At 38.5% G+C, this 22,654-nt stretch overlaps 2 protein-coding genes across 2 annotated transcripts; one reads left to right on the top strand and one right to left on the bottom strand.

The window, feature by feature from the left end:
- Positions 1-483: 483 nt before the first annotated feature.
- chrnd (cholinergic receptor, nicotinic, delta (muscle)) lies at positions 484-12,889 on the bottom strand. Its single transcript, XM_062985221.1, has 13 exons — positions 12,830-12,889; positions 9,749-9,984; positions 8,400-8,598; positions 8,036-8,080; positions 7,528-7,637; positions 6,352-6,507; positions 4,811-4,926; positions 4,499-4,699; positions 4,303-4,414; positions 4,094-4,208; positions 2,980-3,190; positions 2,731-2,849; positions 484-1,039 (listed from the first exon to the last, which is right to left on the bottom strand). The coding sequence occupies exons 1-13, from the start codon at positions 12,887-12,889 to the stop codon at positions 857-859; spliced, it is 1,863 nt and encodes a 620-aa protein (XP_062841291.1). The 3' UTR covers positions 484-856.
- Positions 12,681-17,597, top strand: camk2n2 (calcium/calmodulin-dependent protein kinase II inhibitor 2). Its single transcript, XM_062985710.1, has 2 exons — positions 12,681-13,056; positions 16,040-17,597. Exons 1-2 carry the CDS (start codon positions 12,888-12,890, stop codon positions 16,108-16,110), a joined length of 240 nt encoding a protein of 79 aa, XP_062841780.1. The 5' UTR covers positions 12,681-12,887; the 3' UTR covers positions 16,111-17,597.
- The last annotated feature ends 5,057 nt before the right edge of the window (positions 17,598-22,654 follow it).

The following is a 22,654-nucleotide window of genomic DNA, read 5'->3' on the forward strand; positions in this document are numbered from 1 at the left end:
GGAGATCCGTATCGCGCACAGAGAGTCACGCACCGATCTCCATTATCCCCCTAATTTCCCCCCAATTTAGTCATATCCAATAACCTGATTGCATTTTGTTTCCTCTACAGCTGTAGACCTCCACACCACTGTTACACGTCCACAGTACCAACCGCTTCTTTTCACCTGCAAGAGTTGGGTTCATATGGAGATCCGTATCGTGCACAGAGAGTCACGCACCGATCTCCATTATCCCTCTAATTTCCCCCCAATTTAGTCATATCCAATAACCTGATTGCATTTTGTTTCCTCTACAGCTGTAGACCTCCACACCCCTGTTACACGTCCACAGTACCAACTGCTTCTTTTCACCTGCAAGAGTTGGGTTCATATGGAGATCCGTATCACACACAGAGAGTCACACAGATCTCCATTATGTATTTAAAAAATACATAAAAACAAAGCAAGTTCAGGTACTTTATTGTACATTATTAATACATTTAGCACACGTTAAAAATGTCATCATGCAAAAGAAAAAAGAAAGCCATAGAAACCATGCACATATGTAAATAAAGGAATCCTGCTTTTAACTATCTGACCAAAAGTATGTGGACACCTGAGTATTACCTTGTTTGAGATCCTGATTCCAAAACCATGTGCATTAACGATAACAATTGGCCCCTGTGCGACTATAACAGCCTCCACTCGACTGCAAAGGCTTTCCACAAGACTCTGGAAAGAGTGTCTATGGGAATTTGTCCCCGTTTAGTAAAAAGAGCATTTGTGACCATGCTGAAACAAGAAAGAGTGTTCCCTCATTTATACACCTATATAGTGTCCACACACTTTCACAATCCTCTAGGGACTATCCAGGGAATCAAAGGAAGCGCCGGTCGGCCTCTCTGTAAGTGAACGAGTCTCCCTCGAAAGGCAGAGGGGGCGGGTGGTTGTAGATACCCATCAGGAAGATGCAGATGGTTCCTAAGGTCATCACGGGGGTCACTATGTAGAAGCACAGGCGGTCCACCGTCCGAGCGATCCCGCTCCAGTTGTCCTTTTCCTGATGTTACAAGAAAGAAAAGGTCAAAATACACCGATCAGCCATAACATTAAAACCAGCTCCTTGTTTCTACACACACTGTCTATTTGATAAGCTCCACTTACCATATAGAAGCACTTTGTAGTTCTACAATTACTGACTGTAATCCATCTGTTTCTCTGCATGCTTTGTTAGCCCCCTTTCATGCTGTTCTTCAATGGTCAGGACCCCCACAGGACTACTCTCAGCACTGCAGTGACACTGACATGGTGGTGGTGTGTTAGTGTGTGTTGTGCTGGTATGAGTGGATCAGACACAGCAGCGCTGACGGAGTTTTTAAACACCTCACTGTCACTGCTGGACTGAGAATAGTCCACCAACCAAAAATATCCAGCCAACAGCGCCCCTTGGGCAGCGTCCTGTGACCACTGATGAAGGTCTAGAAGATGACCAACTCAAACAGCAGCAATAGATGAGCGATCGTCTCTGACTTTACATCTACAAGGTGGACCAACTAGGTAGGAGTGTCTAATAGAGTTGACAGTGAGTGGACATGGAATTTAAAAACTCCAGCAGCGCTGCTGTGTCTGATCCACTCATACCAGCACAACACACACTAACACACCACCACCATGTCAGTGTCACTGCAGTGCTGAGAATCATCCATCACCTAAATAATACCTGCTCTGTGGTGGTCCAGTGGGGGTCCTGACCATTGAAGAACAGCATGTGCTCCTATATGGTAAGTGAAGCTGATAAAATGCACAGTGAGTGTAGAAACAAGGAGGTGGTTTTAATGTTATGGCTGATTGGTGTATATATATATGCAAATTTTACTTATTATAAGTTTGATACAACCCTAAACCTTTCTAGAGTTGGATGTCTGGCCAAATTAGGCATCCACTTGAAAAGGGCCTTGGTCAGGGAGGTAAAAAAACACTAAAGGTCCTGTGCAGTAAGCCCATTTCAATAGAAATCAGACACCAAATGAAATCATTGTTTGAATCGTGAAGCATGGTGGAGGGTGCCATTTCACTTATAGGGTGGCCACCCAAAAAAAATAAAATAAAATAAATACATATTTAAAGAGTTAATAAATATGTAAGTAAAAAAATTCCTTTTATCTTTGTATTTGTCTAAATAAATAAATGTTTAAATAATTAAACAAATACATAATTATTTATTTAAATAAATACATACATATTTACTAAAATAAATATTAAAATAAGTAAATATATAAATATATCTTAATATATGATATAAAAATATATTTTATAATTTAAAAAATGTTTGCTTAATTAATTAAAAATAAATAAATAAATAAATAAATATTTATTTTAAAAGTATTTGAATATATATTTAAATAAAGTAATTAATATGTAAATAAATAATCTTTTATCTATATATTCATCTAAATAAATATTTAATCAGACACCAAATCAAATCCTTGTTCAAACCGTGAAGTGTGGTGGAGGGCGCCCACAGCTTGTGTTCAATAAATAAAGAATGAAATTGAACTTTTTTACAGAATTAGCTACATAAAACGCACAAATAAACAACAGACAACAGAACTGTTCATGAAGAAGAAGCAACGTCCAAACATTTTCAGTATTAACAAGATGATCAGACCACATGTAACCAGCAACTGATATACAAACATCCATTTTCTGAGTTTAGGACTAGAATTCTGTCGCGCTGAACGTCCCACTCACCTCGTTGTAGTCGTTTTTCTCGTGCATGTGCTTGCTGATGTAGTTGGCTCCCTCTACAGCCGGCTTCAACTCGTTGTAGAGCTGATCGTTCACGTCAGAGTCCGTCCCGGGCTTGTACACTGCAAAGAGTTTAGATTTATTTGCCATTCAGTTCTCTCAATTTTTAGTTCCAAAAGAGTTGGGACATCGGGAGAAATGTAAATAAAAGAGTGCCATACCAACACTAAGAACTTAACGTACGGAACCGACCTGCAGTTGGGGTGGGTCTTGCTGCCAGGCCGTGTCTCTCAGACTGCTTCTCGAACATCAGTTCGCTCCTGGACTTCATACTGTAGTACTCCTCAGCCTTGGCAATGTAACCCACAGAGCTGGAGCGCCGTGGCAGCGCCCTGTCCCACGTGGGTTCACTCTCTGCTCCGCGGGACATGTGTAAAATACGAGGCAGGCGTTCCAGGAAGAACTGGGTAAAGATAGGATGTAAAGTATAAGCAACTAAATGAAGGTACAAGATGTGTCAAATCCTCATTTATACGTCACCTATACCCTGAATCTGGATGGCTGATGAGATGAAATGCCACCCAAAAAATAAATAAACAAATACATATTTAAATAAGTTAATACATTTGTAAGTAAATAATCTCCTTTTATCTTTGTATTTGTCTAAATAAATGTTTAAATAATTAAACAAATACATACAGAATTATTTATTAATTAAATATATATTTACATTTATGAATAAATAAATACATACATATGTACTAAAATAAATAAATATTAAAATAAGTAAAAATATATTAAATAAATATGTTTGCTTAATTAATTTAAAAAATAATAAATTAATAAATAAATATTTATTTAAAAAGTACTTGAATATAATTTTAAAAAATAAATTAATAGGTAAATAAATAATATTTTATCTATATTCATCTAAATAAATAAATATTTAAATACATAAACAAATACATATCTAACAATTTTAAATGGATATTTATTTAAATACATACATACATATTTACTTAAATAAATAAATATTATTGAGTATATATATGTTTTAAATTAATTAATACATAAAATAATAACATAAATAATCTTTTATCTATATATTCATCTAAATAAATGGATATTTAAATAAATAAACAAATACATATATAAATATATATTTAAATAAATAAATATTTAAATAAATATGAACATATTTACCTAAATAAATATAATAATAATCAGTAATATTTTGTATTTAAATATATATTAAATGAATGTATTTGCTTTAATTAAATAAATTAATTATTATTAAATGAGCAGCACTGCCCTATGATATCTATAGTATACAACTTATTTTTAAGTCCTTTGCTAGGTCACTAACCTCTTTGGTCCAATCGGTCATGATGTGGGTGCTGGGAGTCCGGAAATGGAGATTCAGCACAATGACGCAATTCAAAACCACCACAGTGACCAGGACCATGATGAACATGAGATACCTGCGACAGCCACATTGTACACAAGAGTCATACCCCATACAGATTTCTAAATAATTTTTTATATTTTTGTTTGTTGTATTTCATGTGGACTTACTTGACGAAGAGGGGCACTGCCATGGAGGTCTCGGGTAAACGCTGTGATATCAGCAGCAGGAAGACAGACTGGGCCAGAAGCACAGAGATGGACAGGGTCATTTTTTCACCACCTGGAATTAGATTGAGTTAATATCATTATTGTACTTGATATTTCCAGAAGGATCTGGAAGCCAGAAGCATCTGAGTTTACTGACTGTCAGCAGGCAGGTAGTAAACCAGCGAGGCCATGAAGGAGATCAGCACACAGGGGATGATGATGATCACGATGTAGAACAGAGGCTTGCGTTTGATGATGAGGTAGAAAGTGATGTCCTGGTGCTTGTTGCTATCCATCGGGATGCTCCTGTAGATGTTTCTCCTGGCGGGCCTGTGAACGATCTCCCATTCTCCATTTTCTGAGACATAGAGAGAAAAAGGAAGAGCCGTCAGCCTGGTAAGGGTCCAAGGAGAGAAAGAAAGAAAGAAAAATGCTGAAGATAATTAAGTAATGGGTCAGTCACGCTTACCTGTGAATCCTTCAGGATCAATGACGATCCATTCCACTTTATAGTTCCTCTTGTTCTCTAGATCTTCCTCTTCTTTCAAATTCAGACTGATCTCCTTGGCGTTGTACGTTAAAGAGCTGAAACGTTTGACAAAATCACAGGTTATAATTTTTTATTGCTTTAGTTGGGAACAAGGGATGACTTTGAGGAACAAGTTCGGAACTGAGCTTGTTTTTTAATATGTAAATTAATCATTTCTATTTCTTTCATCTGTGTTTTCTAAATGGCTAACAAACTGAGAACATTTTGCATGTTCTCTATTTTTCATTTGGAGTTGACAAACTGCAAAATCACACCAAGAGCACAACATTTTCTCAGAGTATGTTTATACTGGGTGACCACTGTAGGGAAAAAAGTTAAATAAAAAGCTAAATAAATCAATCAATCAATAAATAATCAATAACTTAATAAATTAATATATATACAAATACAGAAACAAATAAATAAATAATCAAAAAATAATGTATAAATAAATAATATGAATAAATAAATTGATTAGAAATCAGTAAATTAATGAATAAACATATCAGTAAATAATAAATAATAAATAAATGAATATATGAATAAATAAATCAAATAAATTAATTATTAAATTAATATATAAAAAATAAACTAAATAAATTAATTAATAAATTAATATATCAACAAATAAATAAATATACTAATCAGTAATCAATAAAATAATATATGAATAATATAAATAAATTAATAAATTTAAATAAATAACACAACATAAATAAATAATCAATAAATTATTATAAACAAATGAATAAATAAAAAAATTATCAGTAAATTAATATATTAATAAATAAATCAAATAAATACATTAATAAATAATTAATACATTAATATCAACAAATAAATAAACAAATCAATAAATAATCAATAGATATAATATATACATAATATAAATAAATTAATACATTACCATATCAATAAATACAATTAATATATTAATAAATAAATAAAATAAACACATTAATACATAATTAATAAATGAATATATCAACAAATAAATAAACAAATCAATGAATAATCAATAAATTAATATATAAATCATATAAATAATAAATTAACATATTAATAAATCAATTAATTATTAATAAATTATCAACAAATAAATAAATAATAAATTATTAATCAATCAATATACTGATAAATAAATCAAATAAATACATATAATAAATAATTAATAAATTAATATAGCAACAAATAAATAAATCATTCAGCTTTTGCAGCTCAAATATACTATAGCTAACAATTAAAGCTATGTTCTTATTGGTCAGCAGATTTTTTTTATGTTTAATGCTCTTTTATAAAACAAACAAAGTTTGTTAGTTTTTTTCCCACTTAAAAACGGTTGTAAACGGGCTTGAGAATCAGTTTTGTATGACTTTTCTGAGACAATACTGATGGATGGATGAGTGGAAGCAAACCTTATCCAAACTGTGAAATATAGTGGAGGGTGCATCTTTGGGAATTGTTCAATACAAGCAGCACACCTGAATTTTAGCGTGCAGTTCTGCCAGTCGAAAGGAAAGTAGTTGACGTTGATGGAGCAAGAGCTGCGGAAGATGGCAGGAGGAAGCCAGTACACGAAACCATTGGGGTACACCAACACGTTACAGTAGTAGGCAACTTGGAACTGGGCATCATTGCTAAGAGAGAACAAATCATAAACTTATAACAATATATTAGATTCGCCACATTGGGACTCCCTGTCCCTGTGTCAGGCTGCACACAAAGCACAGGAGAGCGGTTGTGTTCCAAATAACATCCAATATATTGAAATTAGATTCAACCTATGGCAAGGATACTATTTTGAGAGCACTATACAGAATTGTGTTTGCGATTTGAGACACAGCCGAGTTTCATATTATATATATTTTTTAATGTAGCCCTATTAATAAAAAGCATTAAACAGCCTGCATATTCTATTTTTAACTGTTTATGATTGGCATAAATAATAATAATTATTATTTATTATTGTTGTTATTAATAATGATAATTATTACCATTATTTTATATTTGTATATATTTAATCATGAATTATTTCATTTTTGTTGAAGCTGATTGACCAATCAAGGGCACTCAAGTTTTGAATAACCGAAAGGTTGCCAGATTGTTATTAATAAAATATTATTAATAATAAAACAATGATATTACTAAATATTATTATTATTATTATTACTATGAATATTTGTATTAATATGAATATAACAATAATAATAATAATAATTATTATTATTATTATTGTAATAATAATAATAATAATAATAATAATTGAATACTACTACTTCTAATAATTACTACAACTATTATTATTATTATTATCAATAATCATTATTATTTTATTAAAATTATTAACAACAATTATTGTTTTTATTATACTAATACAACAACTACAAATAATAATAATAATTATTATTATTATTTAATTATGTATTAATTAAATATTTGTTAAGGAAGTGTATTATTTAAACAGTAGATTGGCCAGTCAAGGGCTTAGAATAACCCAAAGGTTGCCAGATTTTGAGCGGTGCATTGCATCCACAATCCACACTGTGCTGCACTTTTTACGGAGGTTCAGACTGCGACTTAATAGCACCATCAACATTCATCCCATACTGGAAGCTTCATCACAGTAGAACGTCAAACACATCAACACATTCTCTTACTTGTTCTCCAGTACGATCTCTGGAAGCCACACCATACTCGACGGGAGACGTAAAACCTCGATGTCGTCAAACTCCGACGTATTCCAGGAAAGTCTGTGGTCAGTCCAGCCCTACACATGATGAGGCGTATTTAAAAATATATAAACGTATAGGTAAATATGTTAGAGATATACACTAGATGGTTAAAAGTCTGTTGACACCCTACTGATTTTTGAGCTCGGGTCTTTCAGCCACACCCGTTGCACACAGGTAAAAAATAGCCATGACTAACACACGCCCCCTCCGACACGTGTGCAGTACCTGCACAATGTGGGTTCATATGGAGACCCGTATTGCATACAGAGAGTCACGCACTGATCTCCATTATCCCCTGTCTTTGTGCAGAAGCCAGATCAGCCAGCAGAGGTCGTAATTGCATCAGTTATCAGTTATTAATTTCCTATGCAATGACCTTTCCTAGGTCGTTGTTTTGGCATGGTGAACCACAAGCTAACAGAAAAATACTCACATGTTCCATCCACACATTGGTCAGCAAGGTTTCATCCACTTCATTCTGTCAACAAGAAATCAAAGTCAGTCACGAGTATGAAATATTATGCAATGATGCCTAAAACTTATATTATTGTATTCAAGGGGAAGTCCAGACCAGGGTTTTTCAAACCAAAACATGGGTTGCATTCAGGGAAATATAATAATAATTAAATGATTAAATTTTAACTGACACAAACACAAAATGAACCTGCACACAAACGCCCCCTTGTGGAGGCTTTACATTACATCTTGTAAACCACAGTGGGACCAGATTGCCACCAAGTATACTTCCTTTTGTTTAAACAATGGTCTACTGTAGACAACGGGACTAACGCACTTACCAGAGAGATGAGGTTCGATAGAGTAAGAGCCAGGTAAATCAAAACGGTGTCATCTTTCTTTTCCACCGGTCGCAGCTCTTTGTTGTATCCGCGCGCTTTAAACAGGTGGTGGATCAGACGCTCTTCTTCGTTTCGGCCACTGCATACTGTACGTAGATATGAACATGAATCATAATGTATAATGTTCAGCAGCTGTAGCCTGATATATTATTCACTGTCTCTTTTACCACCGCTTTACCCTGATCAGGGTCGTGCAGGGTCCGATTCATTGGGCGAAAGGCAGGAAACACCCCGGACAGGTCGCCAGTCCATCACAGGGCAGATACACAAACGCAAACATTCACCCACACTTACCTTAGTTTGGCTCAGGATAGCCTGACTGCAGGTCTTTGGACTTAGGGGAGGAAACCAGAGCAACAAACTCTACATAGAACAAAACCAGGCCCTTCTTGCTGCAAGACTATTTTATTATTAATAGAAAATTAATAACATGCTTTTAACCAACTGTCAACCACCTTGGCGGTTTAACCCCCTGTCTCAAGGCTCTCAAATGAGTTGCACCTTGTGGTCGCACTTGTGATCCTAACCATGTGTTGGCAGGGTGGGGCAATGACTCTGAGGACCACCTCAGAAGTGTCAACCCCACTAGGAGTTAAATACCTGGGACTTCCTGAGAGGTGAAACGTCTACAGGTGGTAGCCTAGTGGGTAGAGCTTTGGGCTGTCAATTGGAAGGCTGTTGGTTCAAATCCAGGCTATGCTATGCAGCCACTGTTGATCCTAACCATGTGTTGGCAGGGTGAGGCAACGACTCTGAGGACCAACACCACTAGAGTGACAACCCCACTAGAAGTTAAATACCTGGGACTCCCTGAGAGGTAAAACGTCTACAGGTGGTAGCCTATTGGAAGACTGTCGGGTTAAAATCCAGGCTCTGCTACGCCGCCCTGTTGGGCCCCTGAGCAAGGCCCTTAACCCTGTCTGCTCCAGGGGCGCCGAACAATGGCTGACCCTGCGCTCTGACCACGGCTTCCAAACAAGCTGTGATATGCAGAACAAGCATTTTGTTGTACTGTATACTATATGTAATAACTACTAATTTACTTCTATTTTCCTACTTCTAGATTAAATCTCTATTTAATCTCTATTTTCTTTTTTAACATATATTTTAAAATTTCTATACTTCAGTATATATTTTTACTTCATTACTTATGTGGCCGAGCAGTTACCAAAGCATTCGAGACAAAATCTTGACATTTTTAAAGCAGCACAGCTGTTCTATAGCAACCATATGGAAACACACACACACTTACATTTTAGGTTAAATTTAGTTCAAATAATCCATCCTACCTGACAAAAAGAGGAAAAGCGAACATGAAGCGAGCAGCAGGGCTAGAACCGACCTCATGATTGCATTTCTGTGTGGTTTTGTTGCTTTGCTCTGTTGGTACTGGGATCGTGTGGATCTCTGTTGGAGTGACTCGGACAGGTGGCCGAGTAAATCCGGCGAGAATAAATAGACACAGGATCTCTAACTCACCCCCGCTCAGCTGTAGCGAGGTGTCGGCGGTGGGGTCTCTAGCAACCTAGTTAAAAAAAATTAAAAAAAACATACAGTATACAGCAATAATCTGTATTGATTTAAAATTCTGGGTTGTTCTTGGGACAGGGTTTTGTTTACCACCGTGGTTCGTTACCGTCCCTATAGTTTGAGAACTGAGGACACCAGTTGTTGTACATGCAGTGGAAATGTTACCATTCTTGCCGGAGTCCCGGTTGTCACATGTTGCATTTTTAAACTGCCAACATGTTGTATTTGACATATTTAGATTTTATGAATCTTTCAACAATATCATGCACTGTAGATGTCGAGAAATGTTGAGCTGTACTTTGAATCTTTGGTTAAAGCTCCATTTATACCCAATCACAATAGCTTTACCTAATGACATGTTTGATCATTCCAAAGTCTTACACTGTCCCGTCCCAATGTTTTAAAATTTATTGCAGGAATCATGGTATGAATTTGTAAGTTTACATAATAAATGAAATAAAATTGTAATAGGTCACTCAAACATGTTGAAATAGTAAACACCTGACCTGGACATTCCAAAACTATGGTCATTATTAGTCTTTGGGGTTATAACAGCCTCCACTCTTCTCGTACTCCCCCACCCCCCCGTTTTCTCCCCTAATCTAGTCGTGTCCAATTTCCCTGATTGCGTCCTCTATACTGATTCAACCCTTCACCGCTGACTGAGGATGCCTCTAAACTGACATACGCCCCCTCCGGCACGTACAGTCAGTACAGGCTGCATTTTTCACCTGCACGAGTCGAGTTCATACACCGATGGGCACTGTGTACAGAGGGCCACACTCCCATCAGCATTATTCCTCAGGCGCCATCAGTCAGCCAGCAGGGGCCGCAGTTGCACCAGTTATGAGGACCTATGATCCGACTTTTTACCCTCTAACCCTGAACAACAGCCAATCGTTGTTCATGCTGCCACCCAGCCCAGTCGGAAGGCAGAGCTGAGATTCGATACGATGTATTCGAAACCCCAACTCTGGTGTGCTAGCGTACTTTACCTCTGCGCCACCTGAGCGGCTACTCTTCTTGTACTCATTTAATGTGAATGGAATTACTCTGTTTTATCACTGCTTTATCAAATTCAAGGTTATGGTGGGTCTGATTCACTGGGTAAAAGATAGGAAACACCCTGGACAGGTCACCAGCCCAACACATGGCAAAAACACACACACACTCACACTCAGGATAATCTGAGTACCTACAATTAACCTGGCTGCATGAATTTGGGCTTTTGGAGGAAACCCACACAGACATGGAGAGAACAAGTAAACTTCACACAGATAGAACCCGGACCGCTCCATCTGGGAATCAAACCCAGGACCTTCTTGATCTAAGGTTACAGTGCTACCCACTGAGCCGCAGTGCTTACAGTGATTAGCCAGAAAGCTACACCTTGTGTAATGCGTAACGTTTAACGGGCGACAACCACAAATGATTCTGATCCAGTTGTTGATGCAGATCCTGTCGCGGTTGAAGAAGCTCCTACCAGTCATACAAACTCTGCAAGCATTAGCAGTAAAGAAAGACTACATCGACCAAAATCAGAAAATACCAAGATTCACACCTTCATTACAGGTTTATTGAACTTCCGTTGAGCGTAGGTGCACCTCGGCCACAAACTGATGAGGCATCTCCAGACAAAAAGTCAACAACGCGATAAAAAGCCTAGCTTGTTTTTTTAATGACAAGCTAAGGTGTTGACCACAACACTGGGATGGAAGAAACTAGCTATCTGTTGTAGGCGCATGTAAAACTATGTAGCAAAACTTTTGTGTAGAAACAATACCTTTTGTCAATATCAAAACCTGTCTAAAGGGGGGTCCTAGGAAAAACACGTTGAGAACCACTGTGCTACATTGATGTCCCTTACAATTGTATGTAAACTTCTGGGTTTAATCTGTGTTCAAGAGAAAAAGTGACCTTGTCTACGGTCACTGCGACATTACAACCACTTAGCCGAAATGTAAATAAAATACTTTACATTTATTGCTGTCTCTGCAATTTAGCAGAGAACCAGAAGATGGCGGTGCAGTATTGCATTTTGTGAGAAGATGGCAAATGGCGGGAAACGCATTTGCTGTCCTTTGTATGCTTCTATTGTAAGCCTTTGACTTGAACTATCTGTATGGACTCCAAAGGGGTTACATTTTAGGGAAATTAAACCCCCAGTGCTGAATTGATGCCCAATTATTAATGTAATCCTAGTGTTCACTTGTTGTGTGTGTTTGTTTTGCTAATTTTGTATGCATCGTGTTAGCATTTAGCTCAGTAAAAGGTCAATATTGTTTTAAAATTAGCTTTGTTATTAGTAATACAATGTTTATTAGATGTAGTTTGACTAATAAAGTATCGTTGTTGTTCTTAATGTTGCGTTTATGATCGTTGGATGAGCGGGTAAGTAGGTTGCCAGGTAGGTTGCTAGTAAAAATGGCAAAAACCGGCTCCCAGGTATTAATCTGTATATAATTTATATATAAAGGAATTAATTACAAAGGGAATTAACCCTTGAGGAACCTTTTAACCACTCATAGGTGCTTATAGATGCTACACAGGGGTTTTGATTGTCCAGTTATTGCTAATGTAATCCACCCCCCACCCCTCGCCTTTAAACCCCCGGATGAATGACTTCACTTTTCCGCCCGGGTGTTCCTGGGCTTCGGGATCTCCCTTCATTTTCCACTAGAGCTGAGCTGAGCTCACATCACTCTCTCTCTCTCTTTCGCTGTCGCTCTCTCTCTCTCCCGCTCTCGCTCGCGCTCCCTCTCTCAGTGACCATAACAGCTCATTCTGCCTGAACAGACTGCAGGAGTTTACGCGGGAACAAAGCCGGATCAGTCCCTCACCTGTATCTCATCGTTTCGCGCCCGTCGTCGCACATCAGGAGCACCGTCTCTCTTCGACATGTCCGAGGTCCTGCCATACAGCGAGGGAAAGATGAACGGCTACGGCGGGGACGACGAGGTCAGCCAGATGTCATTCAGCTGTCGGCTGCAGGACACGAACTCGTTTTTCGGGGGGTCTCAGTCGAAAAGGCCACCGAAACTCGGGCAGATCGGAAGAGCAAAACACGGTGAGTGCGTCACACGGTACAGACAAATACAATTCTGCAGGGTTCAAATCGAAATCCTCGATCTGTACTTGTACAAAACAATGTTTAATATTTGGTGCAAGGAAGATGCACAAAACCTTTAAGCTGGTGAAAAGCTGCAGGAGGTTTCGATCTGGTGAAAACAATTGACAACTTTTTCTTTTAAATATTTTGTGCAGAAACTGATAAAGAATATTTGGAACCATTAAAAATGTTTATCTCTAGAAAGCATTTTTATATCTATTAAAATGATGCAACAACCTTTATTATTTCTATTGTAAAACATGTAAAAAATTATTCAATTTGGTGAAAAATGTGCAAAAAACTTTCATATTCAAAGTATTCGAACAACAACTCCTTGAGCATTAGATCTCGTTTATTAAATTGTGTATTAATAAAAAAAAGCATTATTAGGCGTATTAAAAATGCTGCCTATGAATGCATGTTTTATTATAAATTTATTAGAATTTTAAAAAGGTTTACAGAGCAATAAATCATGAAGCAAAATGATATGAGGACGGAATGCATATTTGATATAAATAAATAAATAAATAATGTTCAATATAACAGTCCAATAAATGAAAGATTAGAAGCCCCTGTAATCTGGTGTATATAAATGTATATATACACATACACCACACACACACACACATATATAAAATAAAAAATATATATTTTAAATAATATAAAAAATAGAAAATATGTATCAAATGGAAAAAAATTGAAAATATACATAAAATAAATATATATAAAAAATAGAAATATATATATATATAATAGAAAAAATATTTTAAATATATTATATATATATATATATATATATATATATATACAGTGTATCACAAAAGTGAGTACACCCCTCACATTTCTGCAAATATTTTATTATATATTTTCATGGGACAACACTATAGAAATAAAACTTGGATATAACTTAGAGTAGTCAGTGTACAACTTGTATAGCAGTGTAGATTTACTGTCTTCTGAAAATAACTCAACACACAGCCATTAATGTCTAAATAGCTGGCAACATAAGTGAGTACACCCCACAGTGAACATGTCCAAATTGTGCCCAAAGTGTCAATATTTTGTGTGACCACCATTATTATCCAGCACTGCCTTAACCCTCCTGGGCATGGAATTCACCAGAGCTGCACAGGTTGCTACTGGAATCCTCTTCCACTCCTCCATGATGACATCACGGAGCTGGTGGATGTTAGACACCTTGTGCTCCTCCACCTTCCACTTGAGGATGCGCCACAGGTGCTCAATTGGGTTTAGTCCATCACCTTTACCTTCAGCTTCCTCAGCAAGGCAGTTGTCATCTTGGAGGTTGTGTTTGGGGTCGTTATCCTGTTGGAAAACTGCCATGAGGCCCAGTTTACGAAGGGAGGGGATCATGCTCTGTTTCAGAATGTCACAGTACATGTTGGAATTCATGTTTCCCTCAATGAACTGCAGCTCCCCAGTGCCAGCAACACTCATGCAGCCCAAGACCATGATGCTACCACCACCATGCTTGACTGTAGGCAAGATACAGTTGTCTTGGTACTTCTCACCAGGGCGCCGCCACACATGCTGGACACCATCTGAGCCAAACAAGTTTATCTTGGTCTCGTCAGACCACAGGGCATTCCAGTAATCCATGTTCTTGGACTGCTTGTCTTCAGCAAACTGTTTGTGGGCTTTCTTGTGCGTCAGCTTCCTTCTGGGATGACGACCATGCAGACCGAGTTGATGCAGTGTGCGGCGTATGGTCTGAGCACTGACAGGCTGACCTCCCACGTCTTCAACCTCTGCAGCAATGCTGGCAGCACTCATGTGTCTATTTTTTAAAGCCAACCTCTGGATATGACGCCGAACACGTGGACTCAACTTCTTTGGTCGACCCTGGCGAAGCCTGTTCCGAGTGGAACCTGTCCTGGAAAACCACTGTATGACCTTGGCCACCATGCTGTAGCTCAGTTTCAGGGTGTTAGCAATCTTCTTATAGCCCAGGCCATCTTTGTGGAGAGCAACAATTCTATTTCTCACATCCTCAGAGAGTTCTTTGCCATGAGGTGCCATGTTGAATATCCAGTGGCCAGTATGAGAGAATTGTACCCAAAACACCAAATTTAACAGCCCTGCTCCCCAATTACACCTGGGACCTTGACACATGACACCAGGGAGGGACAACGACACATTTGGGCACAATTTGGACAGGTTCACTGTGGGGTGTACTCACTTATGTTGCCAGCTATTTAGACATTAATGGCTGTGTGTTGAGTTATTTTCAGAAGACAGTAAATCTACACTGCTATACAAGTTGTACACTGACTACTCTAAATTATATCCAAGTTTCATGTCTATAGTGTTGTCCCATGAAAAGATATAATGAAATATTTGCAGAAATGTGAGGGGTGTACTCACTTTTGTGATACACTGTATATATAATAGAAGAAAAATAAAACAAATATATATGTATAAAAAATATAAAAATATATATAATAGAAAATATATATATATATAAAATAGGAAAAATATATAAAATATATGTACATATAAAATATAAAAAATATATAAATATATATGTATAAAATATAAAAAATATATAAAAAATATCAAATATATATATAAAATAGAAAACAATATAAAAATCTAAAATAAAAATATATATAAATGATATGTTTTTGCATAGGTTTATTAATCATTACATGTTAAGAAGGCTCTGAAATTCTATTATTTTTACCAAATACTGTACAAAATAATTGTACTTTTTACTGGGGGGGGGTGATTTTAAAGATGATTATATGTTGAATATGTGGAAATGTGACATGTATTGATTTATTAGAACTTGGCCTCTAGACAATCCATTATTTTTATTAACCCACAGGGTTATAGGTGGGTTCACATTTACCTTCTAATTGGTTTCATTTAAGTTACTGAATAATTAATAATAGCTGTAATTTATGTGTCTCCTTTGCAGTGGTCATCGAAGACGACCGGATAGACGAAGTCCTCAAGGGGATGACGGACAAGCCGTCCCCCGGTGTCTAAACACCCCCGACGCCTCCTGAACCTTTTTCATTTAATCACCGGTTTGAAGCGACCGTGCATGTAAGCAGTGAGGAGCGACCGACATGTAAGCAGTCTGAGGAGCTGCGGAAGGCAGACTGAGGCGGACGCGATGAGGGACTGTCAATGGGTGCTGGGTTTTTTATTTAGGGGGATTTTGTTTCGAATCCGCTGGCGAGTCTCTGACCAAAACCCATCCTGAAAACACGAGCCGCCTTCATCCTTCATCCGACCTGGTTCCAATGCAGCTGTTGACTGGGTCTGACATTAGGGTTCATCACAGCATCTGGCAGGGGTGATAAATAAAGGCGTGATTTATTGATAGCAGTAGGTGGGCTGTGTGGTCCTGAGCTGCATTCATGTACTGTCAGAGTCAGATATATACATTTAAACACATGGTAAACTCACCAACCCTTTGAGTCATTACCAACACTGGGGATCTTTTTATGATATCTAATAATGCTTAGCTTATCACTTAGACTAGCCTTACTGTTGTCGACATGGGTTGGGGCATTTCAAAGGTAAGAGTGGATAAAGAATGCAAGGAGAATAAAAACCGCCCCATGGATCTAGCCAGCCGGGGGGCCTTGAATTTTATTTCCTGCCTGGATACCTTATGTAACATCGATGCAGAGGCAGAAAAAGCCTGTAGGTTTCGTAGTCATGCTGTAATTAGTGTGTGAATGCAGCATAAGGTAGAAAGTTATCCATGCACAAGTCGAAAAAACATTGGCGCATTCATTTAATTTCATCTGCAAATCCAGCCTAGTTATGCTACAAACGAAGCAGGTTAAGACGTACGCCAGCACGGACAATCCGGAGGAATCTGAACGACCGAGAGTAATCCTGAATTTAAAACGGACAATGACGAGGAGTTATTTCTTTTTATTTTGTTTTATTTCTGAATATCTTCTTATTTAAGTTTGTCATTATGTACATATATTACAGGAATACTAACCTAACGGTCCATGTGCATGAACTTTGTGCCAGTTCGGGCATTTCCACCTGTTCTCTGAAGCTCTTCTTTTTACTGAAATTAATATTTGTATTTTTTATATCTGAATATTTGTTACTGAAAATGATATGCTAGTGTAAATCGAGCAATGTGTGTTTTAATTTAGATACATACATAACACCAAGATACATGTTGTTCCGCTATTGCTTATCATATTACTAATAGACGTTTTTATTCCATCTGCAACAACAACAAGTAAGCTGTGTAAACAGTGTCATTTTACAGCTTCTCAAACTCTGAAATGTGTTTTTTATTAATAATAATATTAATAATAATAATAATAATAATACAGTAATTATTATTATTTATTTGACTGGTTCTGTATTTAAGTTGACCTGAAATGCATGAAACGTTTTTTTAATGAATGAACATTTTTGTGAAGCGTTCATGAAAATGAATTCATGTGTAATCTGATGATATTTACAGAGTTTCATTTCACGAGTTAATAAATGCAGACAGAATTTTACACGCATTGTATACGACTCTGCATTGTTATAACATTCCACAATAAGTCATGACTCCTCACTTTGTGCCAAACTTTCCAAAAGACCATTTTTCAATGCAAGATTGCAAATAATTTATATCTTTCACTGTCTACCATACATAATATGGTAAAAAGATTCAGAAAATCTGGGGAAATCTCAGTCCGTGTAAGCGGACAACAGAAACCACTTCAAGCAATGCAATATAAAATTCTATTATAAATCTAAAATCTAAGCAGAAACGCTGCCGACGTCATCCTACACACACCCTTAAAAGTAATGAATTGAGAGGTTAAACCCTCGTTACATTTGTTTTGTCATGCACGGATGGATACTTGATCCTTGCAGGACATTTTTTGGATATATTGACAGACAGACAGATTGATAATGATGGGTGAATAATGAATTGATGGATGGATGGATGGATGGATGGATGGATGGATGGATGGATGGATAATGAATTGATGGATGGATGGATGGATGGATGGATGGATAGATGGATGGATGGATGGATGGGTAATGAATTGATGAATGGATGGATGGATGGATAATGAATTGATGAATGGATGGATGGATGGATAATGAATTGATGGATGGATTGATGGATGAATAATGAATTGATGGATGGATGGATGGATAATGAATTGATGATAAATGGATAGATGATGAATGGATGGATTGATAATGAATTATTGATGGATGGATGTGAATGTGTAGTGTTGTACGATAAACTGGCACCCTGTCCTGGGTATATACCAACCTTGCATGAATGAATGATCATGTGACTCCTTCAACACATTCACACCGGAACACCTGTCACTTTTCTTTTGCATTTGAAAACGTCTGGAAATTGACCCAAGGGTCCAAATTAGAGATGCATGAGTACCGATACTGGTATTTGCCCGATACCGCGCTCATTAACTTGTACTCGTACTCGCAAACGAGGCTCCGATACTAAACATCCGATACCGTGTGCCTAGTGCACGTTGCTGCGTTATGCCTAGTTCACACTACACGATTTTTGCCCTGATTTCCGCTCGGCGACTGGTCGGCGCTAGATTTGCCGGCTCGGGAGCAACTCTGTGTTCACTCGGCGATCAAAACTCGCCTCTCGATCGCTAAGTGTGAACTATCCAACAACTCGATCCGACCGGCTCGCCGACCGCTCGCCGACCGGATCGAGTTTTCTAGCACGTCAGATATCTGATCTGAGATATGCGACTGGGAATGAGTGACATGTCGAACCAGGAGAGGAGTGTAAACAGGTGGGACAGGGGGATAATATAGTTTCTATCAGAATACACCGGCACACACACACACGTTTTACAGTATTTCTGACCTGATCGTTCTCTACAAAACATAACAACAAAACACCAACATTGCAAAAATATTTATTAACCCCCAACTCACTACAGAACAATCCATGCTATTCGTGTTGCCAAACCCACTCAGATTCATTTATTTTTCCTCCTTGATTTCATCACATCAGCGCACAAACACTTTGATCACTCGCTACTTGTTGACGTGCATTTTTGGACGTGGTATCATTAAACCCCTCGTCACTTCTCACGTGTGTTTTTGTTTAAAAAAAAACGGTATTCTAAATAGGTATTGGTATTGGTATCGGCAAGTACAAAAATACATGTACTCGTACTCGTACTCTGTTGGGAAAAAATGGTATTGATGCATCCCTAGTCCAAATCATTGAAAACAATCAACTATTTTGAACATGAAGATCATACAGGAGTCAATACAGCGTAGACATTGTGCAGCCGTTTGTGACCCTGACTTTTATATGCACTGGACGCCAATCCTATTAAAATAAAAGTAATTTTTTACGTGGAATTACCAAAGCCATTAAAGTTGGAGACGGTCCAGAGACACACAAGGGCTCCACGATGACAGACATGACGAAGTGCATGGGTAAGTAGATCTCCACAAATCTGCGAACGTTTTGTCATGCAGCTCATGCTTTTCATTAAAGAAGCGGCGTGACGGATCAATGTGGCCTTCAGAAGATAGACGCCCATCTCAATGACTACATCAACCCAGAATATTGAGCGGCCAACCCACCGTCCAATGTCAAACGGTGGAGCGCAGAACGGCTGGACAATGCTGTACACCGGAAGCTTTATGTACCAGAAGCCAGGACATTAATACATCTCAGTTGGGTACATAGCTATGAAATTACAAACCCTATTTCTAAAAAAGTTGGGACACTTTCAGGCAAAATAGGGTTTCTACATTACGGCAGTTACAATGCACGGCGGCTTTGCTAATGTTCACACATATCGAACTGACGGTGGCTCGGTTTTGGCTCAGGCTGCACCACAGTGCATCAGTATTCACACGTTGACACTGAGGATTAATTCTTGTGAGTAGATAATTGATTTTCCGGCTCTGCAGACCTTCATCCTAGCCAACAAAAACGCTTCCAGGACGGGAAGTAATAAACTATGTGGCCGAAAATGTTTGGAAATTATTTGCTAATTATTGAGGCGAGATCTATGGGGAGCTAAAGATGATGAGGATTGGTCTGCCAGGCAGGAAGAGGTTTATGGATGAGGTGAGGGAGGAAATGTGTTAAGGGGTAAAGACGAACGATCAGCCTAAAGATTGCTAAATGGTCGGGTATATCCAATCAAACCACGTACTTCCAACTTCCAAGGTCCAGACCTCAACCACAATGAACCCTTTGGGTGATCACTGGTTCCATGACCATCACCCAGTCTGCCAGGCTTGGGTGCATCCAGGACAACAAGGCAACAAGGACAACCTGAGTGGGTTTGACTATCGAGAGAAGGGTGATGAGGACTGAGCCACTAGGCAGGAGGAGGTTTTTGGATGCAGTAAGGGAGAACATGCGACTGGTTGGTGTGACAGATGAGGATGTTCCAGACAGGACGAAATAGAGACGAATGATTAGTCCAAAGATTATTGAGCAGCAGGTCAGGAATATTCAAATAAACCGTCTATGGAAGGCTCCCTTTGGTACCCTCAAGTCTGGTGTAAAGGACCTTCACTAGCCTGCAGAAGGTCCAGACCTCAACCACAATGAACCCTTTTGGAATTAATTGGAACAATGATTGGGAGCCAAGTTCTGTCCTTCTTGTCCAACGCCCAATGCCTGACCTTCCAAAATATTGTAGAAAGCCTCTTCAGAGAAGTGACCCCTGGTTTTGGAAGGCATTTTTCATCCGATTACTTATTAGTATGTAAAACTTCGCATTTGAACCCAGTCACCCAGTTGTTCATTTTTAATGGCAGGCTTGGTCGCATACAGGACAATAAGGCAGCACGCCGGGTGGTTTTGACAGGAGTCGGCTTTCTGAAGCGGATCATCATTAAGTGCTTCGAAACTGTCACAGCCGGTCTGATTAATGACCCATCGGCACCAGCTAAGGGAGCGCTGGAGCCTTCGCTAGCAGCCGGTTGCCTCGCATCTGTAGATCAGGCCGACGAGATGAAGAGATGAATGAAACAGGGCTGCGTGATGAGAAGAAACCAATTAGCGCGACTACTACGATGGGCGCACGCTGTGCCTGTCATAATAAGAAACCATGACTTCCCTGCGACACGCTGGGCTGAGAACAGGATGCCCTTGGTTTGCCCTTTCGTGGCATTATTTACCCCAGACGTCTCTGTTAATCGAGTAGATTGCCTAGTAGGTGTCTAATGCAATGTAGGGCTGAAAGTATCGGTGGGTAGCACTGTCGTCTTGGCTTGGATTCCTAGATGGAGCGGCCTGGGTCCTTTACTTGTCTGCGAGGGAAGTCCAAAGACTTCCAGTTGAATTAATCAGTTTTGAGAGTGTGTTTGCCCTGTGATGGACTGGCAACCTGTCCAGGGTGTTTCCTACCTCACGCCCGTTGAGTTGGACCCACTGTGACCTGGGTGAGGTGAAGTGGTGGTAAAACAGACAGTGAATGAATAAATGAATGAAAGAATAAAATATAGTAATATAGAGTTAGGGTTTAGGGTTAGGGTTAAGGTTAGGGTTAGGGTTAAGGTCCATAAACACATTTCAAGCACACCTGTGGGATGAACTGGAATGCTGATCCAGTTTACTTTTTTTTGACTGAATGGTCAAATTGTCCACAAACACACACCAAAATATTGTGGATAGCCTTTCCTGAAGATGCAAGCTGTTATGGATGCAATCTTGGTATAGGACAACCAACATATTTATGGTCAGGTGTCTGGATACTTTTTGCATATAGTGTGTGTAAACCATATAGTGCCCATTTCAACCAGTGGGTTGCCTCCATCATCATGTTCTACCCAGTTAGAGCTGTTACTTCGAAGCAGAAATGTCTAGGAGCAGCAACAGCTCAGCTCACGACATAGTCTGAGATCAAGATAAGGCCATGCTCACTATAGGATTGAACCAAAGATTGCCTGTTTGAGGGCGGCCGCTGCCAAGTTGCCCCTGTTGGACCCTTGAGCAAGACCCTTAACCATAACAGAACAGCATCTCTAAGTGCCATATACAGTGGGGGCAAAAAGTATTTAGTCAGCCGCTGATTGTGCAAGTTCTCCTACTTAGAAAGACGAGAGAGGTCTGTAATTTTCATCATAGGTACACTTCAATTATGAGAGACAAAATGAGAAAAAAAATCCAGGAAATCACATTGTAGGATTTTTAAACAATTTATTTGTAAATTATGGTGGAAAATAAGTATTTGGTCAATAACAAACAAGCAAGATTTCTGGCTCTCACAGAGCTGTAACTTCTTCTTTAAGAAGCTCTTCTGTCCTCCACTCGTTACCTGTATTAATGGCACCTGTTTGACCTCGTTATCTGTATAAAAGACACCTGTCCACAGCCTCAAACAGTCAGACTCCATACTCAACCATGGGCAAGACCAAAGAGCTGTCGAAGGACACCAGGAAGAAAATTGTAGACCTGCACCAGGCTGGGAAGAATCTACAATAGGCAAGCAGGTTGGTGTGAATAAATCAACTGTGGGAGCAATTGTAAGAAAATGGAAGACATACAAGACCATTGATAATCTTCCTTGGGGTCAAG

This window comes from Trichomycterus rosablanca, chromosome 23 (assembly GCF_030014385.1).
Source record: "Trichomycterus rosablanca isolate fTriRos1 chromosome 23, fTriRos1.hap1, whole genome shotgun sequence".
NCBI classification, from domain to species: domain Eukaryota; kingdom Metazoa; phylum Chordata; class Actinopteri; order Siluriformes; family Trichomycteridae; genus Trichomycterus; species Trichomycterus rosablanca.